We start from the raw sequence: 25,620 nt of genomic DNA on the forward strand, positions 1-25,620 counted from the left end.
ATGAAGATCAGCAGTCACTTAGATCTTCAGTGGCATGTTTGTTAGTTGCAAGGTGGGTCATTTGGACATGAACACATTTTCTACAAGTCAAAACACGTGTTCCACATTTTACTTGAGAACTGATGCAGTTTCACAGTATATCAGATGCATCTATTTTATGCTGTGAAAAAGGGCTCCTTTATGCTTTTTTTCTCTGTTTTCTTTCCTCCCCAGAATACTTAGGAAATGTTTAGCAGGACAGACTCAGAATGATTTTTAGTCAAGCTGGCATGATTTTCAGAGTTGCTGGTTTCTGTCCAAAGATCATCCATTCACTCTCTTCTGTGTCAAGATCTGCTGTCCGTAGAAAAACATCCAGATCTCAGGTTCCTTAACCTGACAGTATGGCTGCAGGGTTTCTAGGACAAGACATTTTATGATTACCTGAGGAGATCCAGGCAGTCTTGATAGAGTCCAGAAAGCCATGTGCTAGGAAGTGTTATGCTACTAAATAGAACTGGCCTGAAAAGTTTTCTCCAGATAGTTTCCTGTCCAGATCTAATGATCATAGGTTTCCCCTGTCTCTGGTGTAACCAAAGTTATCCCTGGCTACTCTAAAGATTTACTTAGTTGATATTTTTTCCTACTATGTCCTTGTGAAAGAGAACCATAGTGTCTAGTATTAGGGGTAGACGTGTTAGTCTGTATCCACAAAAACAACAAGGAGGCCGGTGGCACCTTAAAGACTAACAGATTTATTTGGGCATAAGCTTTCCTGGGTAAAAAACCCACTTCTTCAGATGCACTTCTTCAGAACCATAGTGTCTGTCATCCTGAGAAGGGAAAATATAAAGAGCTTAACAAATTTTGGTTCCCTCCCATCTGGTAGCCAATAATCTTTGGGACTAGAATTTGGTGATGAATAAAATCATGGAAAGGCCTTTTGAACCCAGATGTTCTTGTTCTTTGTACCACTTAATGGACATTGCCTCACCCACGAGAATCTTGGAGTTGCAGATACCATTGGCTAACCACCTTATACAATATTCCACAAAGACAAGTGGTACATAAATCTCACCCCCAATTTTTTGCCAGAAAATTAATCGGATTTTCACCTCAGTCCATATCACTGTTTGTTTTTTTCCCCAAAGTCCTATTAGCAGACTGGTGGGATGAAACTACGCACTGTGAATGTTTGAAGTATTGGCTTTTTCTTAGACAGAACTAAATATCTTAGAAAGTTCAGCAGACTACTTGTCTTTGCAGAAATATCTGAGACTCAAGTCATCTTGATCCAAAGGCTGTCTAAGTGGATAATACTTATGCATCTAGTGAAGCTACAAAATTGCTGTCCCTGTACCTGAATGTCTTGTGGCTCGCTCAACCAGAAAAGTGCCAGCTTCAATAGTAGATCCACAACATACTTCTGTCTTAAATCTCTAGCCTTGTAATGTGGACATGGTTCACACGGTCTGAAATCTCTGTTATCTCAACATTGCATGAAGGCTGTTCTTCATAAACTGTTTGACTTGCAAGGTTTCCCAGCCCAGCGCTTCAGAAACTGTTTAACTTGCAAGGTTTCCCAGCCCTTCAAAGAGGTCATTGTTATAACTAGCCTCCTTCACCAAAGGTTTGTGGAGACAATATCATTGTCCAAATAATTGAGAACCATTCCCTGGATTCCTCCCTATTTCCCTCATCTTACTTCCCCAAAAAATATTCCCTAATGAATCTGCAAAATTATTTCCACATCATACAAGTATTTTCTGAAGTTGCACATGCCGGCTATTACATAAACCTACAAAAGCAAGGGAAATAGAGTTCACAATAAATGTGTGCTGTTATTTGTCCTTACCTTGTATTCATATAGGTTTTTAACTACAAACAAAACTGGTGTCAGTACTCTTTTTTTTTTCCCTCTATTTGCTGGAATTTCTACAACTCACATATAGTATTTCCTTGTGTATTCAGGTTTCAGAGTAACAGCCGTGTTAGTCTGTATTCGCAAAAAGAAAAGGAGTACTTGTGGCACCTTAGAGACTAACCAATTTATTAGAGCATAAGCTTTCGTGAGCTACAGCTCACTTCCTCAGATGCATATCGTGGAAACTGCAGCAGGCTTTATATATACACAGAGAATATGAAACAATACCTATTCCCACCCCACTGTCCTGCTGGTAATAGCTTATCTAAAGTGATCATCAGGTGGGCCATTTCCAGCACAAATCCAGGTTTTCTCACCCTCCACCCCCCCACACAAATTCACTCTCCTGCTGGTGATAGCCCATCCAAAGTGACAACTCTTTACACAATGTGCATGACAATCAAGTTGGGCTATTTCCTGCACAAATCCAGGTTTTCTCACATCCCGCCCACCCCCATACACACACAAACTCACTCTCCTGCTGGTAATAGCTCATCCAAACTGACCACTCTTCAAGTTAAAATCCAAGTTAAACCAGAACATCTGGGGGGGGAGGGGGGAGGAAAAAACAAGAGGAAACAGGCTACCTTGCATAATGACTTAGCCACTCCAAGTCTCTATTTAAGCCTAAATTAGTAGTATCCAATTTGCAAATGAATTCCAATTCAGCAGTTTCTCGCTGGAGTCTGGATTTGAAGTTTTTTTGTTTTAAGATAGCGACCTTCATGTCTGTGATTGCGTGACCAGAGAGATTGAAGTGTTCTCCGACTGGTTTATGAATGTTATAATTCTTGACATCTGATTTGTGTCCATTTATTCTTTTACGTAGAGACTGTCCAGTTTGACCAATGTACATGGCAGAGGGGCATTGCTGGCACATGATGGCATATATCACATTGGTGGATGTGCAGGTGAACGAGCCTCTGATAGCGTGGCTGATGTTATTAGGCCCTGTGATGGTGTCCCCTGAATAGATATGTGGGCACAATTGGCAACGGGCTTTGTTGCAAGGATAAGTTCCTGGGTTAGTGGTTCTGTTGTGTGGTATGTGGTTGTTGGTGAGTATTTGCTTCAGGTTGCGGGGCTGTCTGTAGGCAAGGACTGGCCTGTCTCCCAAGATTTGTGAGAGTGTTGGGTCATCCTTTAGGATAGGTTGTAGATCCTTAATAATGCGTTGGAGGGGTTTTAGTTGGGGGCTGAAGGTGACGGCTAGTGGCGTTCTGTTATTTTCTTTGTTAGGCCTGTCCTGTAGTAGGTAACTTCTGGGAACTCTTCTGGCTCTATCAATCTGTTTCTTTACTTCTGCAGGTGGGTATTGTAGTTGTAAGAAAGCTTGACAGAGATCTTGTAGGTGTTTGTCTCTGTCTGAGGGGTTGGAGCAAATGCGGTTGTATCGCAGAGCTTGGCTGTAGACGATGGATCGTGTGGTGTGGTCAGGGTGAAAGCTGGAGGCATGCAGGTAGGAATAGCGGTCAGTAGGTTTCCGGTATAGGGTGGTGTTTATGTGACCATTGTTTATTAGCACTGTAGTGTCCAGGAAGTGGATCTCTTGTGTGGACTGGACCAGGCTGAGGTTGGTGGTGGGATGGAAATTGTTGAAATCATGGTGGAATTCCTCAAGGGCTTCTTTTCCATGGGTCCAGATGATGAAGATGTCATCAATATAGCGCAAGTAGAGTAGGGGCTTTAGGGGACGAGAGCTGAGGAAGCGTTGTTCTAAATCAGCCATAAAAATGTTGGCATACTGTGGGGCCATGCGGGTACCCATAGCAGTGCCGCTGATCTGAAGGTATACATTGTCCCCAAATGTGAAGTAGTTATGGGTAAGGACAAAGTCACAAAGTTCAGCCACCAGGTTAGCCGTGACATTATCGGGGATAGTGTTCTTGACGGCTTGTAGTCCATCTTTGTGTGGAATGTTGGTGTAGAGGGCTTCTACATCCATAGTGGCCAGGATGGTGTTATCAGGAAGATCACCGATGGATTGAAGTTTCCTCAGGAAGTCAGTGGTGTCTCGAAGGTAGCTGGGAGTGCTGGTAGCGTAGGGCCTGAGGAGGGAGTCTACATAGCCAGACAATCCTGCTGTCAGGGTGCCAATGCCTGAGATGATGGGGCGCCCAGGATTTCCAGGTTTATGGATCTTGGGTAGTAGATAGAATATCCCAGGTCGGGGTTCCAGGGGTGTGTCTGTGCGGATTTGATCTTGTGCTTTTTCAGGAAGTTTCTTGAGCAAATGCCTACAGACAGCCCCGCAACCTGAAGCAAATACTCATCAACAACCACATACCACACAACAGAACCACTAACCCAGGAACTTATCCTTGCAACAAAGCCCGTTGCCAATTGTGCCCACATATCTATTCAGGGGACACCATCACAGGGCCTAATAACATCAGCCACACTATCAGAGGCTCGTTCACCTGCACATCCACCAATGTGATATATGCCATCATGTGCCAGCAATGCCCCTCCGCCATGTACATTGGTCAAACTGGACAGTCTCTACGTAAAAGAATAAATGGACACAAATCAGATGTCAAGAATTATAACATTCATAAACCAGTCGGAGAACACTTCAATCTCTCTGGTCACGCGATCACAGACATGAAGGTCGCTATCTTAAAACAAAAAAACTTCAAATCCAGACTCCAGCGAGAAACTGCTGAATAGGAATTCATTTGCAAATTGGATACTATTAATTTAGGCTTAAATAGAGACTTGGAGTGGCTAAGTCATTATGCAAGGTAGCCTGTTTCCTCTTGTTTTTTCCTCCCCCCTCCCCCCCCAGATGTTCTGGTTTAACTTGGATTTTAACTTGAAGAGTGGTCAGTTTGGATGAGCTATTACCAGCAGGAGAGTGAGTTTGTGTGTGTATGGGGGTGGGGGGGATGTGAGAAAACCTGGATTTGTGCAGGAAATAGCCCAACTTGATTGTCATGCACATTGTGTAAAGAGTTGTCACTTTGGATGGGCTATCACCAGCAGGAGAGTGAATTTGTGTGGGGGGGTGGAGGGTGAGAAAACCTGGATTTGTGCTGGAAATGGCCCACCTGATGATCACTTTAGATAAGCTATTACCAGCAGGACAGTGGGGTGGGAATAGGTATTGTTTCATATTCTCTGTGTATATATAAAGCCTGCTGCAGTTTCCACGATATGCATCTGAGGAAGTGAGCTGTAGCTCACGAAAGCTTATGCTCTAATAAATTGGTTAGTCTCTAAGGTGCTACAAGTACTCCTTTTCTTCTTGTGTATTCAGTTTCCCTGTGTCTTGCAGTTATTGCTACTTCTCCATTGACCTGTAGGCCTTGAAACATTTTGAAATCTTTTGCTGTTTAGTTTGGCAACCAGGGGTAGGTGTTCAAAACTGGTGTATAGATGTCTTAGCAGATGCTGTTGGTGGAAAAGGCTGGGCAGCACTACTGCAGAGAATGCGGGGGAAGGCATGCCGAGGGAGGAAATGAGATAGTAAAAAAACATTTTTTTCCAGTAGCTGTTAACAACTGGAAAATACCCCCATTATCTGTATTTTAATGAGCACATTGTTTGGCTTTTATATCGTTCCTTAAATTTTATGTTCTTTTTATCATGTTTTAAGTGATTGTCCAGTGTTCCAGGTACCATAACAGCAGATGCTTAAAAATATTATTTAGTGAATATTTGGTAAAGACAGGAAAGTTCCCTTGAACACCACCTTTATGGTTTGCAACCCATGTATACTTGTTTGAAATTATTCCTCACTGCAAAGAAGAGTCAAGTTTTGGGGTTTTTGAATACGTAAACTGAGGACCCCATCTACACTGGGGTAGGAGCTGTGTTATGCAGAAATGGCTTGGTTAATACGGTTCTTAACTCAGGATAGATGGGGCCTTCTTTCCTGTCTGCCTGAGTCCAGAGAGAATTGTGAAAAAACATATGTTCAGCCTGTGGAGGAGGCAAAAGAAATAAAAGTAGCCAAGTAAATCAAGTGGGCTCTTCCTTTCCTCTTCCCTGTCCCTACTATCCTTCAGTTAGCAAAGAAAAAAATTATTTAAATAGGCCCAGCAGCAAATGAGATCTAATTAGAATAAAAAGCAAAATGAGTCACATAGCAGTGCCCAGAAAGCCAAAGTGAGAGAGCGAATGAGGACGGTCTCAATAAATGGAGCTAAAGATTAATCATGTCTAATAAGTGGTGCACATGCAAACAGTCATACTAAACTCACATGGAAAGCCTAGCTGCCAGTGACAGGATCAGTACAGACTGATCAGCAGGTGCAGCAACTTGCTCAGGCTAAGACTAGGGCCAGACAGCAAGGATTTCTCACCACTCCCCATTGTAAGTTCTGCCTATGATACAAAATGAAGTTTCCAGTACCGGGAACTGAGAGATGAATAAGAGTGGACTTGGAGTAGTTTGTCACGTTGGATAAAAGCTCTCTGTTAGACATTTGTTCCATTGTCATTTTCTGTTATTTTTGTGTTCACTTGCTTTGCATGTTTCTGTCACAATTCCACTTGTTGTTATCATAATCCCTTTCCACATGTTTTCACATGTAATTTTGAGTCATTCACTTGTGTCCTTTGTAGGTTAAGAACAAAGTAGGTAGGTGTAGTTGTTCTGTGGTGGTCTTGCTTCTTCTACAGGTACAGAAAAGTACCTGGTACTTGACAATGGAAAGGGATGTGTTTAGAGTTCTTTCCTTGTGACCAGAAGACCAGGAACCATTCACTGATGGTGCTCTCTATGTGGGTATAGAAGGGCTAATGGACATTCTAATAAACAAAATGTCACTATGTTGCTTTTAACTATGGTAGAGTGGCAACGACTCTCCTGTTAAGGCTGCCTTACACTTTCCATTATTTAAAAAAAAAAAAAAAAAGTAGACTTTTTTTTTTTTAAGAGCTCTGGTATCTCCGTGGTTTGCAACAGGACTTTGACATATGGTATCGGGATAGTTGTGGGACTGGGGCATTGGCGGCGCGTGAACCGCCGGCTGGGGGAGGCTAGCCTTCCACCCAAGGCCCTGCCCCTTCTGCGCCCACCCCACGCCAGAGCCCAGAGAGCCCCTGCCACCGCAGCTGCCAGGCTAGCGCCTCCAGCCCACTGGGAGGGCTGGCAGCACAGCCCCAGCCCTGGAGTGCTGGGAGGGCAGGTGGCGTGGCCCCAGCTTGAGCTGGGACCACCACATAGCAACAGAGGGAGCCTGGGGGTGGAGCATTGGTGGGGGCCATTCCTGGCTGTTTGGGGAGGCACAGCCTCCCCCAGCCTATGATACCTGCCGCCTATGGATTGGGGAGTTGAATTTGCTAGCTTCATGAACAACTATTTTGATTTGGCCTTACTATTAGCAGTTTAAAATTGTTGCTTTCAAATATTTGACTTTTGCAAACTTTGAACTTTATTTTGTATGTAATAAAAGAAACAGAATAAATGTGGCAAAGTAATCCAAAATGAGTTCCCGTAATTTATACAAATGATTAATTACTTAGGATTGGGAAGCGTGGGGTAAAGATAAAAGCAGACTGTCTTTTTAATGTCAATTTGTTGGAATAGCAAAACCTTATATATTACCTTCATGAATATACTTTTCATGTCTGTAATAATAGGAAGGCTATATGTTTGTTTCTTACACTATTTTTAAAGTGTCTAAATAGTAAGAACTATTTAGATAACTTAATAGGCAAAAAAAATGGCAATGCACTTCATAAATCACAGTAAAACAAGATATTTTAGGGAAGGAATGTGACAGATCAGGTCACCACATAGACATCATGTCATTTACTTAACTTAAGCCCATATTTTTTCCATAATGTAGTAGGTGAACTCATTAGTTACAATGAAAAACAGTAAGAAAGAGGCATCTGGTATCCAACTGCCAACTTCTGACAGGGTTAAGATCACTAGGTCTAGTAATGTTCCTGCTTTGTCTACTGACATGGCCTAATGCTACAGAAAACTGATGAGGGTTGTTGAAAATTTACAAGCTGGCTGTCAGAATGTTATAACAATAGACAGATGTAATCAGTTATATTTTTGCTGCTGTTCATGTTTAACTTCTCATTTAGCTAAGATGAGTTGAGTACTCAAGATTCTTCTGTTCTAAGAGCACCCACTCTATAAATTTAAGAGGATTGGATAAATATAATTTGACTGCATTGTGTGAAAAGATATACTCTTTGTTCCATTCCTGCAGTCCATAGAAGACAAAAGTATTATGAAAGAAAATCAATGGGAATGTAATAAAGCTTTACATGAAGTGCTATAGGTAAATCAATTGGTTTCTTTGGTCCTGTGTATAAATTGTAATTCATCTTAAAAACTTTCTAATAGGGCTGCCAAGCAATTAAATACATTAATTGTGATTAATCGCACGATTAATTGTGTTGTTAATGACAGAATACCATTTATTTAAATATTTTTGGATGTTTTCTACATTTTCAAATATATTTATCTCAATTACAACACAGAATACAAAGTATACAGTGCTCACTTTATATTTATTTTTTATTACAAATATTTGCACTGTAAAAAACAAAATAAATAGTATTTTTCAATTCCTCCATTACAAGTACTGTGTTGCAATTTCTTTATCATGAAAGTTGAACTTACAAATGTAGAATTATGTACAAAAAGTAACTGTACTCAAAAATAAAACAATGTCAAACTTTAGAGCCTACAAGTGTATTCAGTCCTACTTCTTGTTCAGCCAATTGCTCAGACAAACAAGTTTGTTTACATTTATGAGAGATAACAGTGCCCATTTCTTGTTTACAACGTCACCTGACTGTGAGAACAGGTGTCATATGGCATTCTTGTAGCTGGTGTTGCAAGATATGTATGTGCCAGATTCATATGTCCCTTCATGCTTCAGCCACCTTTCCAGAGGACACTCATCCATGCAGGGTTAGCACCACCATGTTGCACGATGGACATTTGACAAAATTACTGGAGTTAGTGACAGACATTGGCAGGGGGCAGGAGGGGGCTCCGGGCTGAGGCAGGGGATTGGGATGCAGGAGGTGGGGGTGGTTGCGTGAGGGCTCCAGCTGGAGGTGCAGGCTCTGGGGTGGGGCTAGGGATGAGGGGTTTGGGGTGTAGGAGGGTGCTCCAGGCTGGGACCAAGGGGTTCATAGGATGAGGGGGGGATCAGGGCTGGGGCAGTGGGGTGGGTCACAGGATGTGTGAGTGTGTGTAGGTTCCATGCAGCGCTTACCTCAAGCAGCTCCAGGAAGCAGTGGCATGTCCCCCTCAGGCTCCTACGCAGAGCTGCAGCCAGTGCCATCCCTCAGGTCCCATTGTCCACGGTTCCCGGCCAATGGGCTGGGAGCCACAGAGGCAGCGCTCAGGGAGGGGGAACGGAGGCAGCATGCAGAGCTGCTGGCCATGCCTACATCAGCCAGCAACAGCAGGGATGGGGGGGGCCACTTGTGGGGAGGCTCACCTCGGGCGGTGCCCTGTCCCTGCTGTTGCTGGCAGAGGCGGGGCCAGGGAACTCTGCAGGCATGCTACCTTCGTCTGCAGGCACCACCTCCTCTAGCTCCTGTTGGCCACAGTTCCTGGCCAATGGGCTGGGAGCTGCAGAGTCAGCACTCGTGGAGGGAGCGAGGATGGAGGCAGTGTGCAGAGCTGCCAATCTTTAGTGAAAGTGTTCTTGAAACGAACAACACGTGCTGGGTCATCATCTGAGACTGCTATAACATGAAATATGGCAGAATGCGGGTAACAGAGCAGGAGACGTACAATTCTCTCCCCCCCAAGGAGTTCATTCACAAATTTCATTAATGCATGATTTTTTAGTGAGCTTCATCAGCGTAGAAGCATGTCCTCTGGAATGGTGGTTGAAGCATGAAGGGCCATATATGAATGTTTGGCATATCTGGCATGTAAATACAGTAAAAGCTGTTTTATCTAGCATGTTGGGAGAATGGGGGAGGACAGCTAAGTGAAAAATTATAGTTAACTAAGAGGGAGGGAGTTTGGGTGCAGGAGGGGGCTCAGGGCAGTGGGTTGGGGCACGGGAGGCAGTGCAGGGTGTCGGATCCGAGGCATTGCTCACCTTGGGCAGCTCTCCGCAAGTGGCGGCCTGTCCTGGCTGCTCCTAGGTGGAGGCATGGCAGGCAACTCTGCGTACCGCCCCCACCCCCTGGCCCTGCACTCTAGCTCTGCAGCTCCCATTGGCCACGAACCATGACCAATAGGAGCTGCAGGGGTGGTGCCTGTGGGCAGAGGCAGCGAGCAGAGTGGCCACAAATAAAAAGCAACTTTGGCGCATTTAACGTATATTACTTATTGGGACTGTGATATTTTGGAAAATAGCTTTAATACACCCAATAAGAAATATTATAAAATGTAACTCTTATGCAGACATTACTGTTCATAATGATAAATCAATGATAACTCTGATCAGTTGGTTTAATGCAATCAGAGGATAAAAGTTTGATCTCATTGGAAGTACAATAGTTTTTAATATACTTGTATGTACAGTGGTTTTATTGAAAGTGTTTTTCTTATTTCTAAATTATTGTAAATAACAATCCATAATTATTATAGTTTAATGATCAGGGTCTAGATTGCATTCATAAATAAATCAAATTTAGTCTTAGAGTGGAAATGTTACCAATTGTCTGAAGTAAATGGGGACAATAAATGGGGGCAAGTTAACTTTTTTAATGCTCTCTTTTGTTTTCAGATATTGTAGGAAATGTGGTATATTTGTCGTAAATTTTACCTGGAGGAATAAGTAATTTTAAGTTAGAATCTTAACATTTCCCAGTTTTGTGGTTGTCTAGTATGTTGTAATGGCTGCATATCAAAATTCTATATATCTGACTAGAAATTTTTAGCCATTACAAAGACAGATTAAAGTATAATTCGCCCTTCAGTTTGAACCTCAAAAAGTGCACTAGCATTGGGGCTTGACTTTTGCTTAGAGAGAGAATAAACAGGCATTTTTACTTTGTTTAAAATAACCCCATGGTGATTGCTGAAAACTGTATGTATGAAATTTTGCAATTTCAGAGAAATTCCTTTATACAGGAAGCAATATATCATAACACTAAATTCCCTAAATTTGTACATGTAGATTATGGATTTTTATTGTAAACCAGATAAACATTCGAACTGTGGGCCATCTTTTAGTGTGTCTACTTTTGAGCGATACTGTATATAGTCACTGTCTCTTCCTCTGCAGAATTTAGTCAACATGAATATTTACTGTAGGTCTCCGCTCCAGATTGTGTCAATTTGACCCACTCGTCTTCCCAAGGAGCAGGATATTGATAGGAAACCAATAAAGCAGCTTCGGCTTAAGCAGAGCAACAGTGTTCTTGGACTGGATGTCAAAAGCCCCTTGTTCCCTCCAGTCCAGAATTATCTTTCTTATTTTTGTATGGGGAAACTGAGTCTCAAAAAATCCATTAAGATCATGTCGCTGATCTGATTACGTTTTCTAAACTCTATCATGCTAGATATCTATGATGATAAATATTCTGTGGACTAGTAAAGGATGAGTGTGTAATGGGGATATATCTTTTCAAGTGGCTGTCAGCTTTGCAGTACATAATTCCAGTTTCTGCTTTCTGATTCAAAAAGTGGGGTTGGTATCCACTTTGGAAAAGACATGTCATTCTGTTTGTGAAAGTATATATGTGTAATGGGGAGTGCATGAAACATTTAGAAGAAGAAAACAGTGTTCCTAGTAACAGATTATTTCCCTTGGGTCTTCTCTAGGGTTTGCAGTTCATAGAATCTGAAGATTAGGGTTGGAAGAGACCTCAGGAGGTCATCTGCCAATATATGGTGTATAACATTGTTGGTATACAAGTGTATATGAATTATTCTAAGTTGAAATTAGTTCAAAGGCATGTATGTATAATATATAAATATATTGTATACAGTTCACATATACAATGTAAATACATATATGTGTGTGTGTGTGTGTGTGAGAGAGAGAGAGAATATATATATAAAGATAAAATATATTTGTACCTAATATACTGTAATAATTTTTGACATTATAGTCCACTTGTCTATTACAATTTCAAGTCCTAAACTGTTACCATACAATTTCTGATAGTTATGTTGTTAAAAAATATTTTATTTAGAACCCTTAGTAAAGCAGAATTTTATTTACATGTACTGGAGCACATTATCTTCCAAAGTAACCAGATTTACCATTTTCTCAGAAACACAGAGGCAAATACAAATAACAAATACATATGAGGCCATAATTTATATACAGGCTATTCAAATTTTACCTTCAGGGTTTTTATGTCAAGTGTCCTTAATAAAAATAAATTGATATTATAAATAAACAAATATTCAGTTTGAGTTCAGGCTTTTTGGCATTGAAAAGATAACCACAATGTGCATCTCCCTGAAGAGTAATCCAAAATATTGACCATCTGAGGCAGGTCTTCACAGCTCTAGCTGAATTCCAATGGGACCGTCAGATTGCTATGCTTTCATAGTGAAGTTGTTGTCTGTGTATTTCATTGTAAATAGTTGATAAAAGCAGACATTTGCAAGACATTATTAATAGGGTCCCTTGACATTTTGCAAAATTCCACTGATTTCACTTCCCCCATCCCCTCAGTTTCTGTTGATATTTGGGATTTGAATCAACCTGGGATCTCAAAGTTGTGTTCTTTCTTCTCTCAAGATGTGCCAAAAAACCCTATTGGAGTTTTGAGCTATTATTTGTCTATCTTGTTTACAGACTCAGGAAGGATTCACAGCATTGGTTCACATATATATGTTATCTAGGATACTAGAAAGGCTAGACACTTAATAGATCTACCGCTTTCAGGACAATTTAAACTTCCATTTAGAAGAAAATTAAGCACTTGAAGATATTTTAAAGCTGTGAAATAGCATAGCTTTTTTGCACATATATTACCAGTATGGACACTGGAAATACGTAAATTAATGTTTTGACATCTGATTTGTAGCTGAGTAGTGAGTTTAGACTACCACAATAAATGTGTCAAGCTATGTTCTAGTATGCAATGTCCTGCCATTTAATAACTTTATAAGGAGTGGGTTGTATTTTTTAAAATGTCACTGAGATTATGTAGCACAACTCTGGGCTCAATTATGCAGCCTTTCCTGTGCAGAAAATGTCTATAGAAACCAATGAAAGTTTTGTATGCACCATGGCTTTCTGCAGGGTTGGATTCTCTGTTGTTAATTTGTTAAGATTTATATGCTTTTAAGACTTGATAGGTTCTATCTTATTAAGCTTCAATGATATATATTTGTTATACAACTCCAGACTAAGCTTTAAATATTGTTTATAACCCTTTTTCGCTACAGAGACTCCTGCTGTATTTCCAGAGAATATGAAGGAAAAAGAAACACCAACACCAGTTGAAGATATTCAGCTGGAAAGCTCCATTCCTCATACAGATTCTGGTATTGGAGAGGAGCAGATGCCCAGCATCTTAAATGGGACAGACTTAGAGACAAGCACAGGCCCTGATGCTATGAGTGAATTATTGTCTACTTTGTCTTCTGAGGTAAAGAAATCTCAGGAAAGCTTAACAGAAAGTCCCAGTGAAATCCTGAAGCCTGCACCTTCCATATCCAGCATCAGCCAAAGCAAAGGCATGAATGTCAAGGAGATACTAAAAAGCCTTGTGGCAGCCCCTATTGAAATTGCAGAGTGTGGTCCTGATCCTATCCCTTACCCAGATCCTGCGTTGAAGAGGGAAGCTCAGTCAATTCTTCCCATGCAGTTTCACTCCTTTGACAGGTATATGGCTGAGTTAATTATTTTATGTTGTGTAATACTGAGATTTGGAGTATTTATTTGTTAACATGTTGATAGTCCAATGTGAACTCAGATTAGATAGTATTAAGAAAATACTGTTGCTTTACTTCTTCATGGCATTACTAAAACCAGAACATATATCATCTGCAAAAGTTATTCACATTGTTTTTCTCTCTAAGCACCAAATAAAACTGTAATTGGTGCTGGAAGAACAAGCCTGTTTTAAAGAACTGTTGTTGTAATAAAACTTTTTTCTCTTTTAAAACCATATTTTGAATGGGAAAAAAAGTCTGTTTATAGACAAGAGACTGGCCGTGTGAAGTCTCAACAAAATGCTTCCAAATGTTTGTCGTACCAGTCCTCTTCCAGTAGTGAAATCAGTCATGCCAGATTGTGTGCATATGTCAATAAGAACAAGATTGAGACTGACTCCTGTATTTCATTTTTAAAGTTTTAAGCCCAATTTTTTTTATATTTGAAGGGAACACATTTTAAATTGTGAGCCATAATTTTTTTATTTCTCATGTTTGACTGAAAATGCTCGCACTACTGGTTAATGTAGCTTAATTTGAGGCAACCACACCAGCTGCATGAGTCTTAATATAGGAGTTGTGTGGAGAGATGCAATTGACAACATTCTGCAAAAATGAGTTACTTGTATTGTGTGTTCATCCTAAACCTATGCAAGAGTCTAATTCTGAAGTACATTGACATGACTGAATTTTCCAGTATGATGTGGTTGTTTTAGTCTCTCCTCTAAAATATTTAGATAATCAGAAGAATCAGTTAAAGAATCAATTAAACAATCCAGCACAAGTTCTGATGTGTGGCAAAATTGTAAAATAGTGCTTTAGAAATATATTACTTGTGGTTCATATAACCACATCCTGAAAAAAAAAATTCGGAGGGAACTTCAAAAATAAATATTTCAGGTTTAAAATATGACATGGGAAAACCGCTACAGATGTATGAAATACACAAATTCTCATAATAGAGGATTAAATTATTGTCCACAAAATATTAATGAAAACAAAATCCAGTCAATAGTTCCAGGTTAATGTAAATAGTAAGGAGAAAAAGGATAAATGAAAATTACAGGATAAAAACTTATAATATGACGTTAGGAAGCACTACACAAGTGTAGTGAAGCTGATAAGACAAAATTGTTGGAGGCTGCCTCAGTGAACTAATTCAATAAACAATAAGATTGTACCTTTTGGAAGAGAGGCAGGGAATGGACTGGGACTGGAATATCAAAAAGGGAATGTGGTCTTCCCAAAAATATCTTAGTTCTTTTGATCATTTCAGAGAGAGAGAGAGTGTCTATGTATTGCCTAGTTTATTAGGAAGAAGCTTTTTTTTTTTTTCCATTCATCAACTTACATATGGTAATTTGGGTTGGTTTCAAGGGGGGGAATAGATGAAAAACCTTGTATTGTTGGAGGTTTTTTCTGTGTGAGCAACCATCATATTCTCAAATATATTCAAAGCTGTTTTCTTTTACATTGAGCAGTACAGCATGTACACCATTGGTTCCCAAACTGGCAGGTGTGCCCCCCTGCGGGGCGTGAAGAAATTCCAAGGGGGGTATGAGGCTGTGAAATTTTCATAACGAAATTTTTTTATTAGTGTAAACATTTTTTTATTTGTTTGTTTGTTTATTTAATAGACCAGAGGTGGGCAAACTACGGCCCGCGGGACCGTGTTGCCCAGCCCTTGAGCTCTTGGCGGAGAGGCTAGCCCCTGGCCCCTCCCCCGCTGTCCCCCTTCCTCTGCAGCCACGCGGGCAGCACGGGCAGCGCAGCTTACACCTGCCCACCTTCCAGGTTTTCCAATAAGTCTGTCCTGCTGCTCTGTGTGGCATGGTAATGGGCTGGGGAGTGGGGAGGTGAGGAGGGTTGGATAGGGGGTGGGGTCCCGGGAGAGGGCGATCATGGGACAAGGATTGGAGGGGTTGGATGTGTCGGGGTTCTGAGGGGGGCTGTCAGGGGGCAGGAAGTGGGAGGGGGCAGGGGCCAGGCTGTTTGGGGAGGCACAGCCTTCCCTACCCAGCCCTCCATACCAGTGTGCAACCCTGATGTGGCCTTTGGGCCAAAAAGTTTGCCCACCCCTGTAATAGACCAACAGACAATAAATTATACATATTCTGTATACATAATTATAACTATTCATAAAATTGTCCAATTACAAGACTATATTATTTAACTACAATAAAGTATTAAAAATCTTCTCATTTTTATTATGAATACAAGTAGACAAGAATAAAGGTATAACAAAGTACAATAATAAAAATACAACTATAAATACAAGTATATTACTGCAATGTTTTAATTTCATACCACAAAATGCAAATATTTTTTATTTCTTTGCCTTTCAATGTGTTGGAGTGCCGTTTCAGTTTGCGGGGAGGCCAAAGAATGATGTAGAAAGTAGTGAAACTTCTTAAAACTTCCTAGCTCACTTGCAAGAGTGTTTGAGACTGTTCTATCATGGCAGTGGTTACCTCCACCACTCACCGCGCAAGACCGGCTACTTGCCAGACTGGTGGTGGGGTATATATAGGGCAGCACACAACTTTACATAATAGTAGTAGTAAATATACATTTGTGATAACTCAAATTAACTTGCGTCAGTTATTATTCACAAATCAGGAAAATTATTTTATAGATTTTTTTATTAGTATATTATGGCTATGATTAAGAAAAGGAAGTATGGTGAAGACTACATTAAGTATGGTTTCACCGTCATGGAGAAAAAACTGGAGAGATCATCCTCAATGCGTAGTATGCCACACAGTTCTAGTAATGATTCATTGAGATCTAGTCTTCTTGAGCGACACTTGACAAAGAACTGCAGGGCTTTGAAAGACAAACCAAAAGAGTGTTTTGCTGCTAAACTTCAAAATTTAAAATGTGTGAGGCAGGACGCTACTGTAGCTTTTCATCAAGCGTCGGCCAAAGTGGTAGAAGCATCTTATGAACTGTCATTGCTCATCGCTAAAGCCAAGAAAGCGCACATAATAGGAGAAACTCTTGCTTGTTGAAAGCAGCTGATATTGTGCTTGGTGCCGAAAGCAAGAAAAAAATAGCGGAAATTTCACTTTCCGACAATTCCGTGAAACATTGAATCGATGATAAGGCAAAAGATTTAAAACTTCAAGTGTGGAGGCAGTGAAAGCTTCTCCTTTTTTGCAATTCAGTGTGACGATACCACTGATGTAGCACAATGCTGTCAGTTGCTCGTCTACATTCGATTAATTAACGATGGAACTGTGAAAGAAGAACTGCTTTTTTCAAAGGAATTGACAACCACATCATAGGCTTCTGATGTTATGAAAATGATTTCTGACTTTTTTTTGAAGAAAATGGACTTTCAGGGGGAAAACTGGTTGGCGTATGCACAGATGGTGCTCCAGCGATATGTGGCTCTCGCTCTGGAGTTGTAACATTGGTGAAAGAAAAAAATCCAGCCATAACCGCGGCTCACTGCGTCATACACAGACAAGTGTTGGCTGCTAAAACCCTTCCAGATGACCTACTTGACTTGTTGAATTTTGCCATCAAAATTGTCCATTTTGTGAAGAACAGCGCTTTAAATACGAGACTTTTTGCAGCTCTTTGTTTGGATTTGGGAGCGGATAATAAAATTCTTTTGTTTCACATGGAGGTATGATGGCTTTCCAAAGGGAATATGCTTTCGAAATTATTTGTACTGAAAGACAAAGCGGAAATTTTCCTGAAGTAACAGAAAAAAGAAGAGTTATATTGTGTGTTTACGGACCACACGTTTCAACTTTCACTGGCATACCTTGTGGACATTTTTGAATCTTTGAACAATCTCAATTTGAAGCTGCAAGGAAACAATGCTGCAAACATTATAGTGCACCACAATGCCATCAAAGCATTTACGGAAAAAAATCAAGCTTTGGAAATGTCGAATGCAAGCTCAGATGCCTAACTTTTTGTCTTTTCCAACATTTTCATCACTCGTTGAAAATGAAGGTTTCCAAGAACTTTGTAAAGCAGATGCGAAGAACAAAACCGTGTTTCGTCTGGACTGCCTTGTTGATGAATTCATCCGCTATTTTCCAGACAACTTTTCTGGCAACCCCGTTCATAAATTAGCACGTAATCTGTTCAACATTGATGGGGATTCATTGCCAGAAGTATTGCAAGAATAAGCACTCAGAATGAAATACGATTCAAGTGCGAAAGATATTTTCAAAAACTTAAGCCTGGAGGAATTTTGGATAAAATATTTCACAGTTTACCCAAAAGTTGGAGAAGAAGCACCATTATTCTTCCATTTTCATCTATGTACCTCTGTGAAAAAAGCTTTTCAAGTTTAGTCATAATAATAAACAAAACAAAGAAATCGACTGGATGTCAAAAACGATTTGCATTGTGCACTTTCATCTTTCAAAACTAGGATTCCCCAACTCATGAAGAAAATGCAGCATCATCCTTCACATTAAATTTGTTTTGTTCATGCTATTTCTTATTTTAAATTACATTTTATTAAATTTTTGAGCCAAGAAAAACTATTTGTGCTTATTTTTAATTTTAAATTAAAAAAATGTATACCAAGTTTGCGTTTGTTTTAAATTTTAAATTACAAACTGAATTTGTTAAAAGCGTGGTTGGATGATGGTAAAGGAGAGGTGGGGGCGTGACAATTAAAAAGGGGGCGTGATGCGGAAAAGTTTGGGAACCATTGATGTACACTACAAATTACATGATAGTTGCTTAAGAAATAGTAAATACTCAAACTTTAACATTAATTTCCCTTTTTGATTGTAACACTGCATGTGGGCTCTAAGCCTTCATCAGAATCTTCACTCACAGAGTCCTGTTAATTTCAGTGAGACTCCAGGTGAACTTGTGCATCTACATTAATGGTTCTCAGTACAGATTCAGGAGCTAAGGTTATATGCAATTGTCAGCTTTTTAATAACTTTATTAAGGTTGTATAGACATTAAGGATTTGTTGGTTTTATTTTCTTGTTACTATAGGGTCAAACTGTGTCCTGGCTAATGCTGTGGCACAGGTGTGTGAGAGGTGCCTGTGGGGGAGATGGGATGTAATGGAATGAGAAAATGGGCAGACCATTGGCTCTACCCCTTACTGTTACGGGTGGCATGGCTGTACCACTGCACTTGACAGCATGTGCTGCACTATGTTTATGTGTGGTGCAGTTTACTCCATCCCTTGAGCAGCAAGAGAGCCAGTGAAAGAGAGTGACTGAAAAGACTGAGTCCCAATCTTTGAATACACTGCATGCTAGTCAAAGCAGATTGTTATCTCAGGATTTAGTCCAAGTGTATAGATCAGTGGTTCTCAATCTTTTCTATACCAACACCCCGCACACAACTTATCCTCATCAGGCATGTCCTGGGACACCCGTTAGCTGAGGGCTCCCTCCCACTTATTAATATGGGAAGGGCAGAGTGGTTGCAACAAGACTCTGCTCCTGATACACGTTGACAAATTCCAGTTTGACACATACCACATTCCACCTCTAGAAAGAATAATTCAGAGAAGGCCGGTGCTGATCAGTGAAGTATTTTGTAACAGCAGAGTCGTATTCACCAAGGAATATAGCATATCCTGTCAGTGGACAGGAAAAGAGGAAGTTCTTGTGTTTGATTCCTTCCCACTCATACCAGATAGATATTAAAAGCTGGCAAAAGAAGACACACCTGTATCTTCGTTCACTTGTACTAAGTAGTACTAGTTGTCCTTACTTGGCTAAACAGCGGTTCTTGCAGCTATTATAAATTAGTCACTGGAAAAAGTGAACAGCTTTGATTTGACTGGCAGCAGCAGATTTCCCCCATCTGAGACTCAGGGAGCATTCAGTATTTTGCCCAGTTATGTGAGGCTGGGCAGCTTTGGCTATTACACTTGGTGTTACTGGGAAATGCTCAGAGTTTTTGTGTATATGGTATTGCTATTAAAACTGTCTTCTGATTTTGTAAACCCATAAATTTTCACTAGAAGAATCCAAAGGTTTTCTTTTGTAAAGATGGATTCTTGGTCCCCAAATAGCTCAGTGCTCCCTGCTTTCAATGGTTGTATGCCTGCCCACGTTCCCTTGTCATCTGCTGCAATGGCTTCTTTGAGGTATTGTGGTTGCTGACAAACATTCTGGTGCAAGCTTTGATCTAAATCTGCCATAGGGGAAAGCTTCAAGAGAGAGATCCATAGAAGAGAGGAAAAAAGACACCCTGCTGCCTGGTTCCATGGAAGTCTAGGGAACATGCATTGTAATCTAATTAACTTCCAACTGAGTGATCAAAAGACAGCTGCAGGGAGGTCCCAGCAGGGCAGGGAGACAAACCATAATGTTGTGTATGACAAAATAGAAAAATACTGGATTCCATGACAATTTGGAAAAAATGCGAAATGTCATGGCTGCAGTATCAGAGTCCACAGGGCCTAGGCAGAGATGAATGGAGCAGTCGTATCCAAAGGTATTAATGTGGGCTGCCTGCAGGTTCAGGCAGGTATCATGGCATCAGTTTGCACTTCGTTCATGTTTTCAGTGTTATCCTACTAGCTATAAGGAGACATAGGCCATGGAGAATCTTGTTTTTTTTCTAAAAAAATTAATGAAAGACTATAAAATGGAGAAAAAGAGTGTCACCATGACTTTCCTGAAACCTGTTTTGAGGGTTACAACCCATGGGCTAAGAAACACCTGATAGTAGATTTAAAAGTATATGTAAGAGATGGGCATTGAAATGCATTAAGAGAGCCACTTAGAAACAATACGTCTGTATTTTAGGTTGTAATGCTTTGTGAATTTTTTCCTTCTGTTCTTCCTCCATTATCGTTGAAACATTGAAGTAAATTGCAGCCTAGTTGTTCTCTGTCCTGGTGTTTCCTGGCTATACCTAAAGCCCTTTCTTGTCTAGAAGGAAAGTATTGAACTAATTATTTGTTGGAACATCTGTAATAGATTTGTATTGTTTATCAGTTTATTTAAGAAATTGGAGATAATTGATATTTTACACGGTATTTTCTTTGAAAGTTGATGTACATTACCATGTGGTACAAGATATATATTTCTTACACTGGTAGTTATGGTGATTCTTATGAAAGAAATCACTCAAATAATGGTAAAATAATTAACAAACTATTCTTTGAAGAGCTGTGTGCTTTTAAAGCAATTTTTTTAAAAATTGCAACCTCTTATATATATTGGGGTCAAATGAAAATTTACCAAAACTCATGTAAATAAAGTTCAAAGCAGTGTTCACTTTTATTATCCAAAACAGTATTTATAACAGTGAATATTTATTTTTTTATAACAAAATGGTACTTGCTCAGAATAACGTATATGTGTGTTGCAGGGCATTATTTCTTAGAACTTGTATAACTATAAAAGAAATGTAAAAGCACAAAACATGTTCCAGCACATTTTATCAAATCGGACTTCTGTGTAGTTAATGTATGCAGCAGGTCAAGTACTATCGAATGTAAATGATGAGGTGATATTGATGAAAGGAGGGGATTGAGGTCTCGAGGGGTGCTGATGACGGATTGAACAGAAGCGGCCTTGCACTGCACGTAACTCAAGCCTGTCATCTTCACTGCTCAAAGCTATAATGGGAGGTGGCAGTCTGAAATGAGTTGCCACGGCAAAGAGTATTATTTTTGAAATGCTTTCACACAAATCACTAGGCCCTGCATACAACTTAGTTTCATGCTTTAATGTCATCAGGAGGCACAAATTGGTGTGTCTAATTGTTTGCCACCTGCCAGCAAAATGAGCTGCCAGCCAGCCAGACGGGTTTGATTGTCTGTCAGCCATTCAATAGATTGAGAGTGACAACATCAAAAATTTCACTTCAAACTCTGAAGCTTTTCGTAGCTTTTCAGAGACCTCTTCTCTGCAAGTGTTTCTGGACAACTGCATTTTTCAATTAGTTTTCAATATATTGCTGCCTTCTGCCTCATCTGTGTTAAGGTAGCTGTAATTACATTATGAGCTATATAAACAGATTTCTGGGACACTGGAGCCTGGATTCTCAAAGTTATGACATGTCTTTTAACATCAAACTGAACTCCTTGAAAATAACGTCCAGGGTGACATGTTTAGAGGCAAGCACGGAGGGTTATCTGTCCTAGACTTATAATTGTAATGGAACATAACGTGCCAGTAATTTTCTTCCATTCTCATCTTTTTGATGGTAAAAAAAAACATAACACTCAGTTCTAATTATTACTAGTATCAGAATATATTTTCTAAATGTGGTTTGGCACACCAGAAATAATCAGTCGAGGACACTGAGCATTGTGAAACTGTTCGAGTGATTCTATGTGGTGCTCATATTCTGCAGTTTGTTTGATACATTACTAGTCTTCCTGCTAGAAAGTTCCTAAACAGAAATTACTGAAGTTTCGAGACATCTTGCTTTTGTGCTTTATGGATTTCTTTTTAAATTGTTTGAGTAGCAGCCGTGTTAGTCTGTATCTGCAAAAAGAAAAGGAGTACTTGTGGCACCTCTCTAAGTACTCCTTTTCTTTTTAAATTGTGTAATGAGTGCTATAAACATTCCATACTTTGGAGAGTCATTTTAATAAGAAGCATTTCTGCATCTGTATTTATGCAGAAATTCCTATATTTTGAAGTCTTGGAACAAATGAGAAAGCAGTCTGACATGTTTGCTGCTGTTCAACATCATTCAGTTGGTTTGAATGCCAGATCATCTCTCTTTGGGTAGGATAGCAGTGTGCAGCTTGCAGATATACCACAGATCTGTAAATAGGGTGACCAGATGTCCCAATTTTGTAGGCGTCTAGTTGCCAAACTCCCACTGAAATCAATGGGAGATGGGAACCTGTGTACTTCTGAAAATCCCATTAGGCACCAATCTACATCTTTGGGCACCTAATTTAATAAAAAACAAAAACTAAAATCTGGCCAGGAGGCCTCTCAGTCTTTAGGTGCTTAAATATGGTTAAAATTCTAGCCCAAAATCCTTACTCAGCTTCCAATTTGAACAGTTTCTAATTGGTTGAAGGAGAAGAAAAAGTGGGTGTGAATTCAAAGGGTAATTGTGGATTGAAGGACACTTGTAAACACAATTATGTACTGTATCTTTATTAATGTAGAGAGTACAAGTACACTCAGATCAGGTAAAATGAACTTTCTCATATACTTTATCATTTCCAAAATGTTCCCATCAGCTGAAAAGTCATTTTGAAGAAATAGTACTTGCAAAAGTTCTTAATGTTGTCCTAGCTCTGTTCCCATTTAAGTCACCCTAAATCTTCAGGTGAAATTATAAAGTAATATTATATAAAAACAGATTTTCTTTCTGGGTGTAAGAAAAGATAAATGGGATAGTAAGTGGAGAGATTTGGTAGCCATTTCATTGTTTCCACTCTTGCACATATTTTGGCTGTGGGTACGTACTGAGTTATAGTGTTACCATAATAAAGCTGTTTGAGATTTAAATGGCCCTTCAGTTCTAAAGCCCTGCATTTAGTTTTCCTGGTTTACAATTTTCCATTTAAATGTTTTTGATGGAAGATAGTTTTTTCAACAGAATAGAAATGTTCATTAAACTATTTGGTTTTGTTAAAAAAAAAGGGGGGGGTAATTGAAAAACTAAAAATAGAAGGAAAAAAATTGGTTTTGACCCCCAAATCAGATTTTTGTTAAAATGAAAGACACAATTGAAGAAGGCAATATACGCTTCTCCAGTCATATGTGCCTTGTGTGTGGTAAGAAAGGTGCTGGGAATAGTCTGATGATCCACTGTGATTATGTCACTGCCTTTTGATTGAGCTTGCCCATGAGTACCGCAGTAGGCACCCATCCACCACTATTATGGTAGTCCAGCAGCTTATTTTTATTCCAGTATGTGAAGGCGTATCCCCTTGGAGAAAACCTTAAATACTGTAATTCTGTTCCTTCCTTGATATTTACATCCTTCAAATATTTGTAATATTATCATATTCCCCTTAGTCATCATTTATCAAGTTACATGCATTTAGGTCTTTCAGTCTTTCCTCATAATTCAGTCCCTCCAGCCCTTAATTATTTTTATTGCTTCTCCAAAGGACAGTATGTAGCATTGTGCCACTGGATATGCACTCAAAATCACACTGGCTTTTTTGTCATCTTGTCTTATTGCAATATTGTATACATGCACCTTTTACTAGCCAAATTATTGGTTTTGGCCAAATTATTGCATTTCAACTTGCTCTATTATTGATTTTTTGATTATTTTCCACTAAATATATTAGTTTATTTTTTTGCTGACTTATTTTGTTTCCTTTCTGTTTCATAACTTTCTTATCCTCCTTTTAATTTTTTTATTTCTTCAGTGTTGTGTCACCACCTCATAGAGGTATACCTGAGAATATAGTTTCCATGGTATTAATATCCCTTACAGCTCACTTAAAAAATAAATAAAATAAAAAAATCAAGCAACCCTTCACAACCCACCTTCACCACTTTCTATTGGATGCACATTTCCAGCCCATTCACATCCACCCTTATAACCTGATAAAATTACCATTTATCATTACCCTTTTTTTATGGTCTTTCATATGTACCAGTACATAACAATATATCAATAAGAACAGTCTGAGCACTTGGTCGCTAAAACTTCGCAGTTTGTCACTCCTCTATTTCTAAATTATCGAGCTTTATTCCATAGGCATGTAATGGTTTTACCCTGTTTTATCACGCTGTGTTTGAATGTGCTAACATGTTTAGATGCTTTGAGACACCTCTTTAGTGCCAAGTTCATTTAGAAATTCAGGAGGTACTAAGTACTTTATCATATCAAGAAATATCAGTGACATTGATCATCTATCCCGTATCTCTCACATAGATTGGTTCACATATATTAGACCACTAGGGATGTATCCTGCAAAGAGAGTAAGCCCTTAGTGGTTTTAACCCCCTTCCTCTCCATTTATGTTCATATGGACAAATAAATAGTAATTTGTTTTGAACAAATTGTTTTCTGACAGGTTTCAGAGTAGCAGCCGTGTTAGTCTGTATTCGCAAAAAGAAAAGGAGTACTAGTGGCACCTTAGAGAGTAACCAATTTATTTGAGCATAAGCTTTGGATGAAGTGAGCTGTAGCTCACGGAATCTAATGCTCAAATAAATTGGTTAGTCTCTAAGGTGCCACTAGTACTCCTTTTCTTTTTGTTTTCTGACACTCCATTTTCATACTGGTCACAGGTCCTGAAAAAAGTCTAGAGCAGGTGCCAGAACCTGAGGACATAGTGTCCTGTGACCTGGGTATGCAGTCTAAAAGTGGGGTCAGTCGCAGGATTCTAAGTGTAGTACAGATATGGGCCTGTAAAATGGAAGGATGCTTAATGAGAGACTGAGTGATGGGTCAAAGGCACAGCTTCCCTGGAGCCATAACTGGCCTAGGTGGACTTCAAGTCTGATCCAGAATGGCAATTCCTGTGTTTCAATTCTGGACTGTTCTTTCCTTTCCTAAGATTCAGCAATCTTTTAATCTAGCATATCTTTCTATCTTTTCTGAGATCCTGTTTTGCCCATTGTAAGATCTTAGCAAATTTACCAGTCATACATTCTGGAAGTTCTGGGGATCAGAATTGTTTTAGAGGGTCCTGAAGACATTCACGTGAAAAAGTCCCATAGGCTGCAAGATATAAAAAGAACTGCTGGCCTAGCAGACACTTCCAGATCTTACAAGATCTTTGTTGACAATATAGAGGAAAGACCCAGTTGGGAGCACCACAATGGAGCATATGATCCAGTAACCAGAATGAAGCATTTAAATTATATGTTAGAATGTAATTTCTCACTACATCACTAAACAGATTCTGGGTGTGATTTTGAAAAATGCTCACTTTTGGCCTCTGTTCCCATAGTGGCTAATTGCAAAACACTTATTGTCTTCAATGGGAGCAAAGTTAGGCCAACACAAAGCACTTTTTGATGTCACACCTTTAAAGTGC

The 25,620-nt window shown here is 39.6% G+C and overlaps 1 protein-coding gene across 6 annotated transcripts in view; it reads left to right on the plus strand.

The window, feature by feature from the left end:
• The window catches only part of NBEA (neurobeachin), an 848,497-nt gene that overhangs the window by 364,650 nt on the left and 458,227 nt on the right, over positions 1-25,620 (plus strand). For all 6 annotated transcript variants that reach the window (XM_073341812.2, XM_073341823.2, XM_073341834.2 and 3 more), the window contains one exon: positions 13,200-13,638. In XM_073341812.2, the coding sequence (XP_073197913.1) occupies positions 13,200-13,638 (439 nt within the window). The remainder of the gene's footprint in view (positions 1-13,199; positions 13,639-25,620) is intronic.

The sequence above is a fragment of the Lepidochelys kempii genome, chromosome 1 (genome assembly GCF_965140285.1).
Source record: "Lepidochelys kempii isolate rLepKem1 chromosome 1, rLepKem1.hap1, whole genome shotgun sequence".
Classification (NCBI taxonomy): Eukaryota; Metazoa; Chordata; order Testudines; family Cheloniidae; genus Lepidochelys; species Lepidochelys kempii.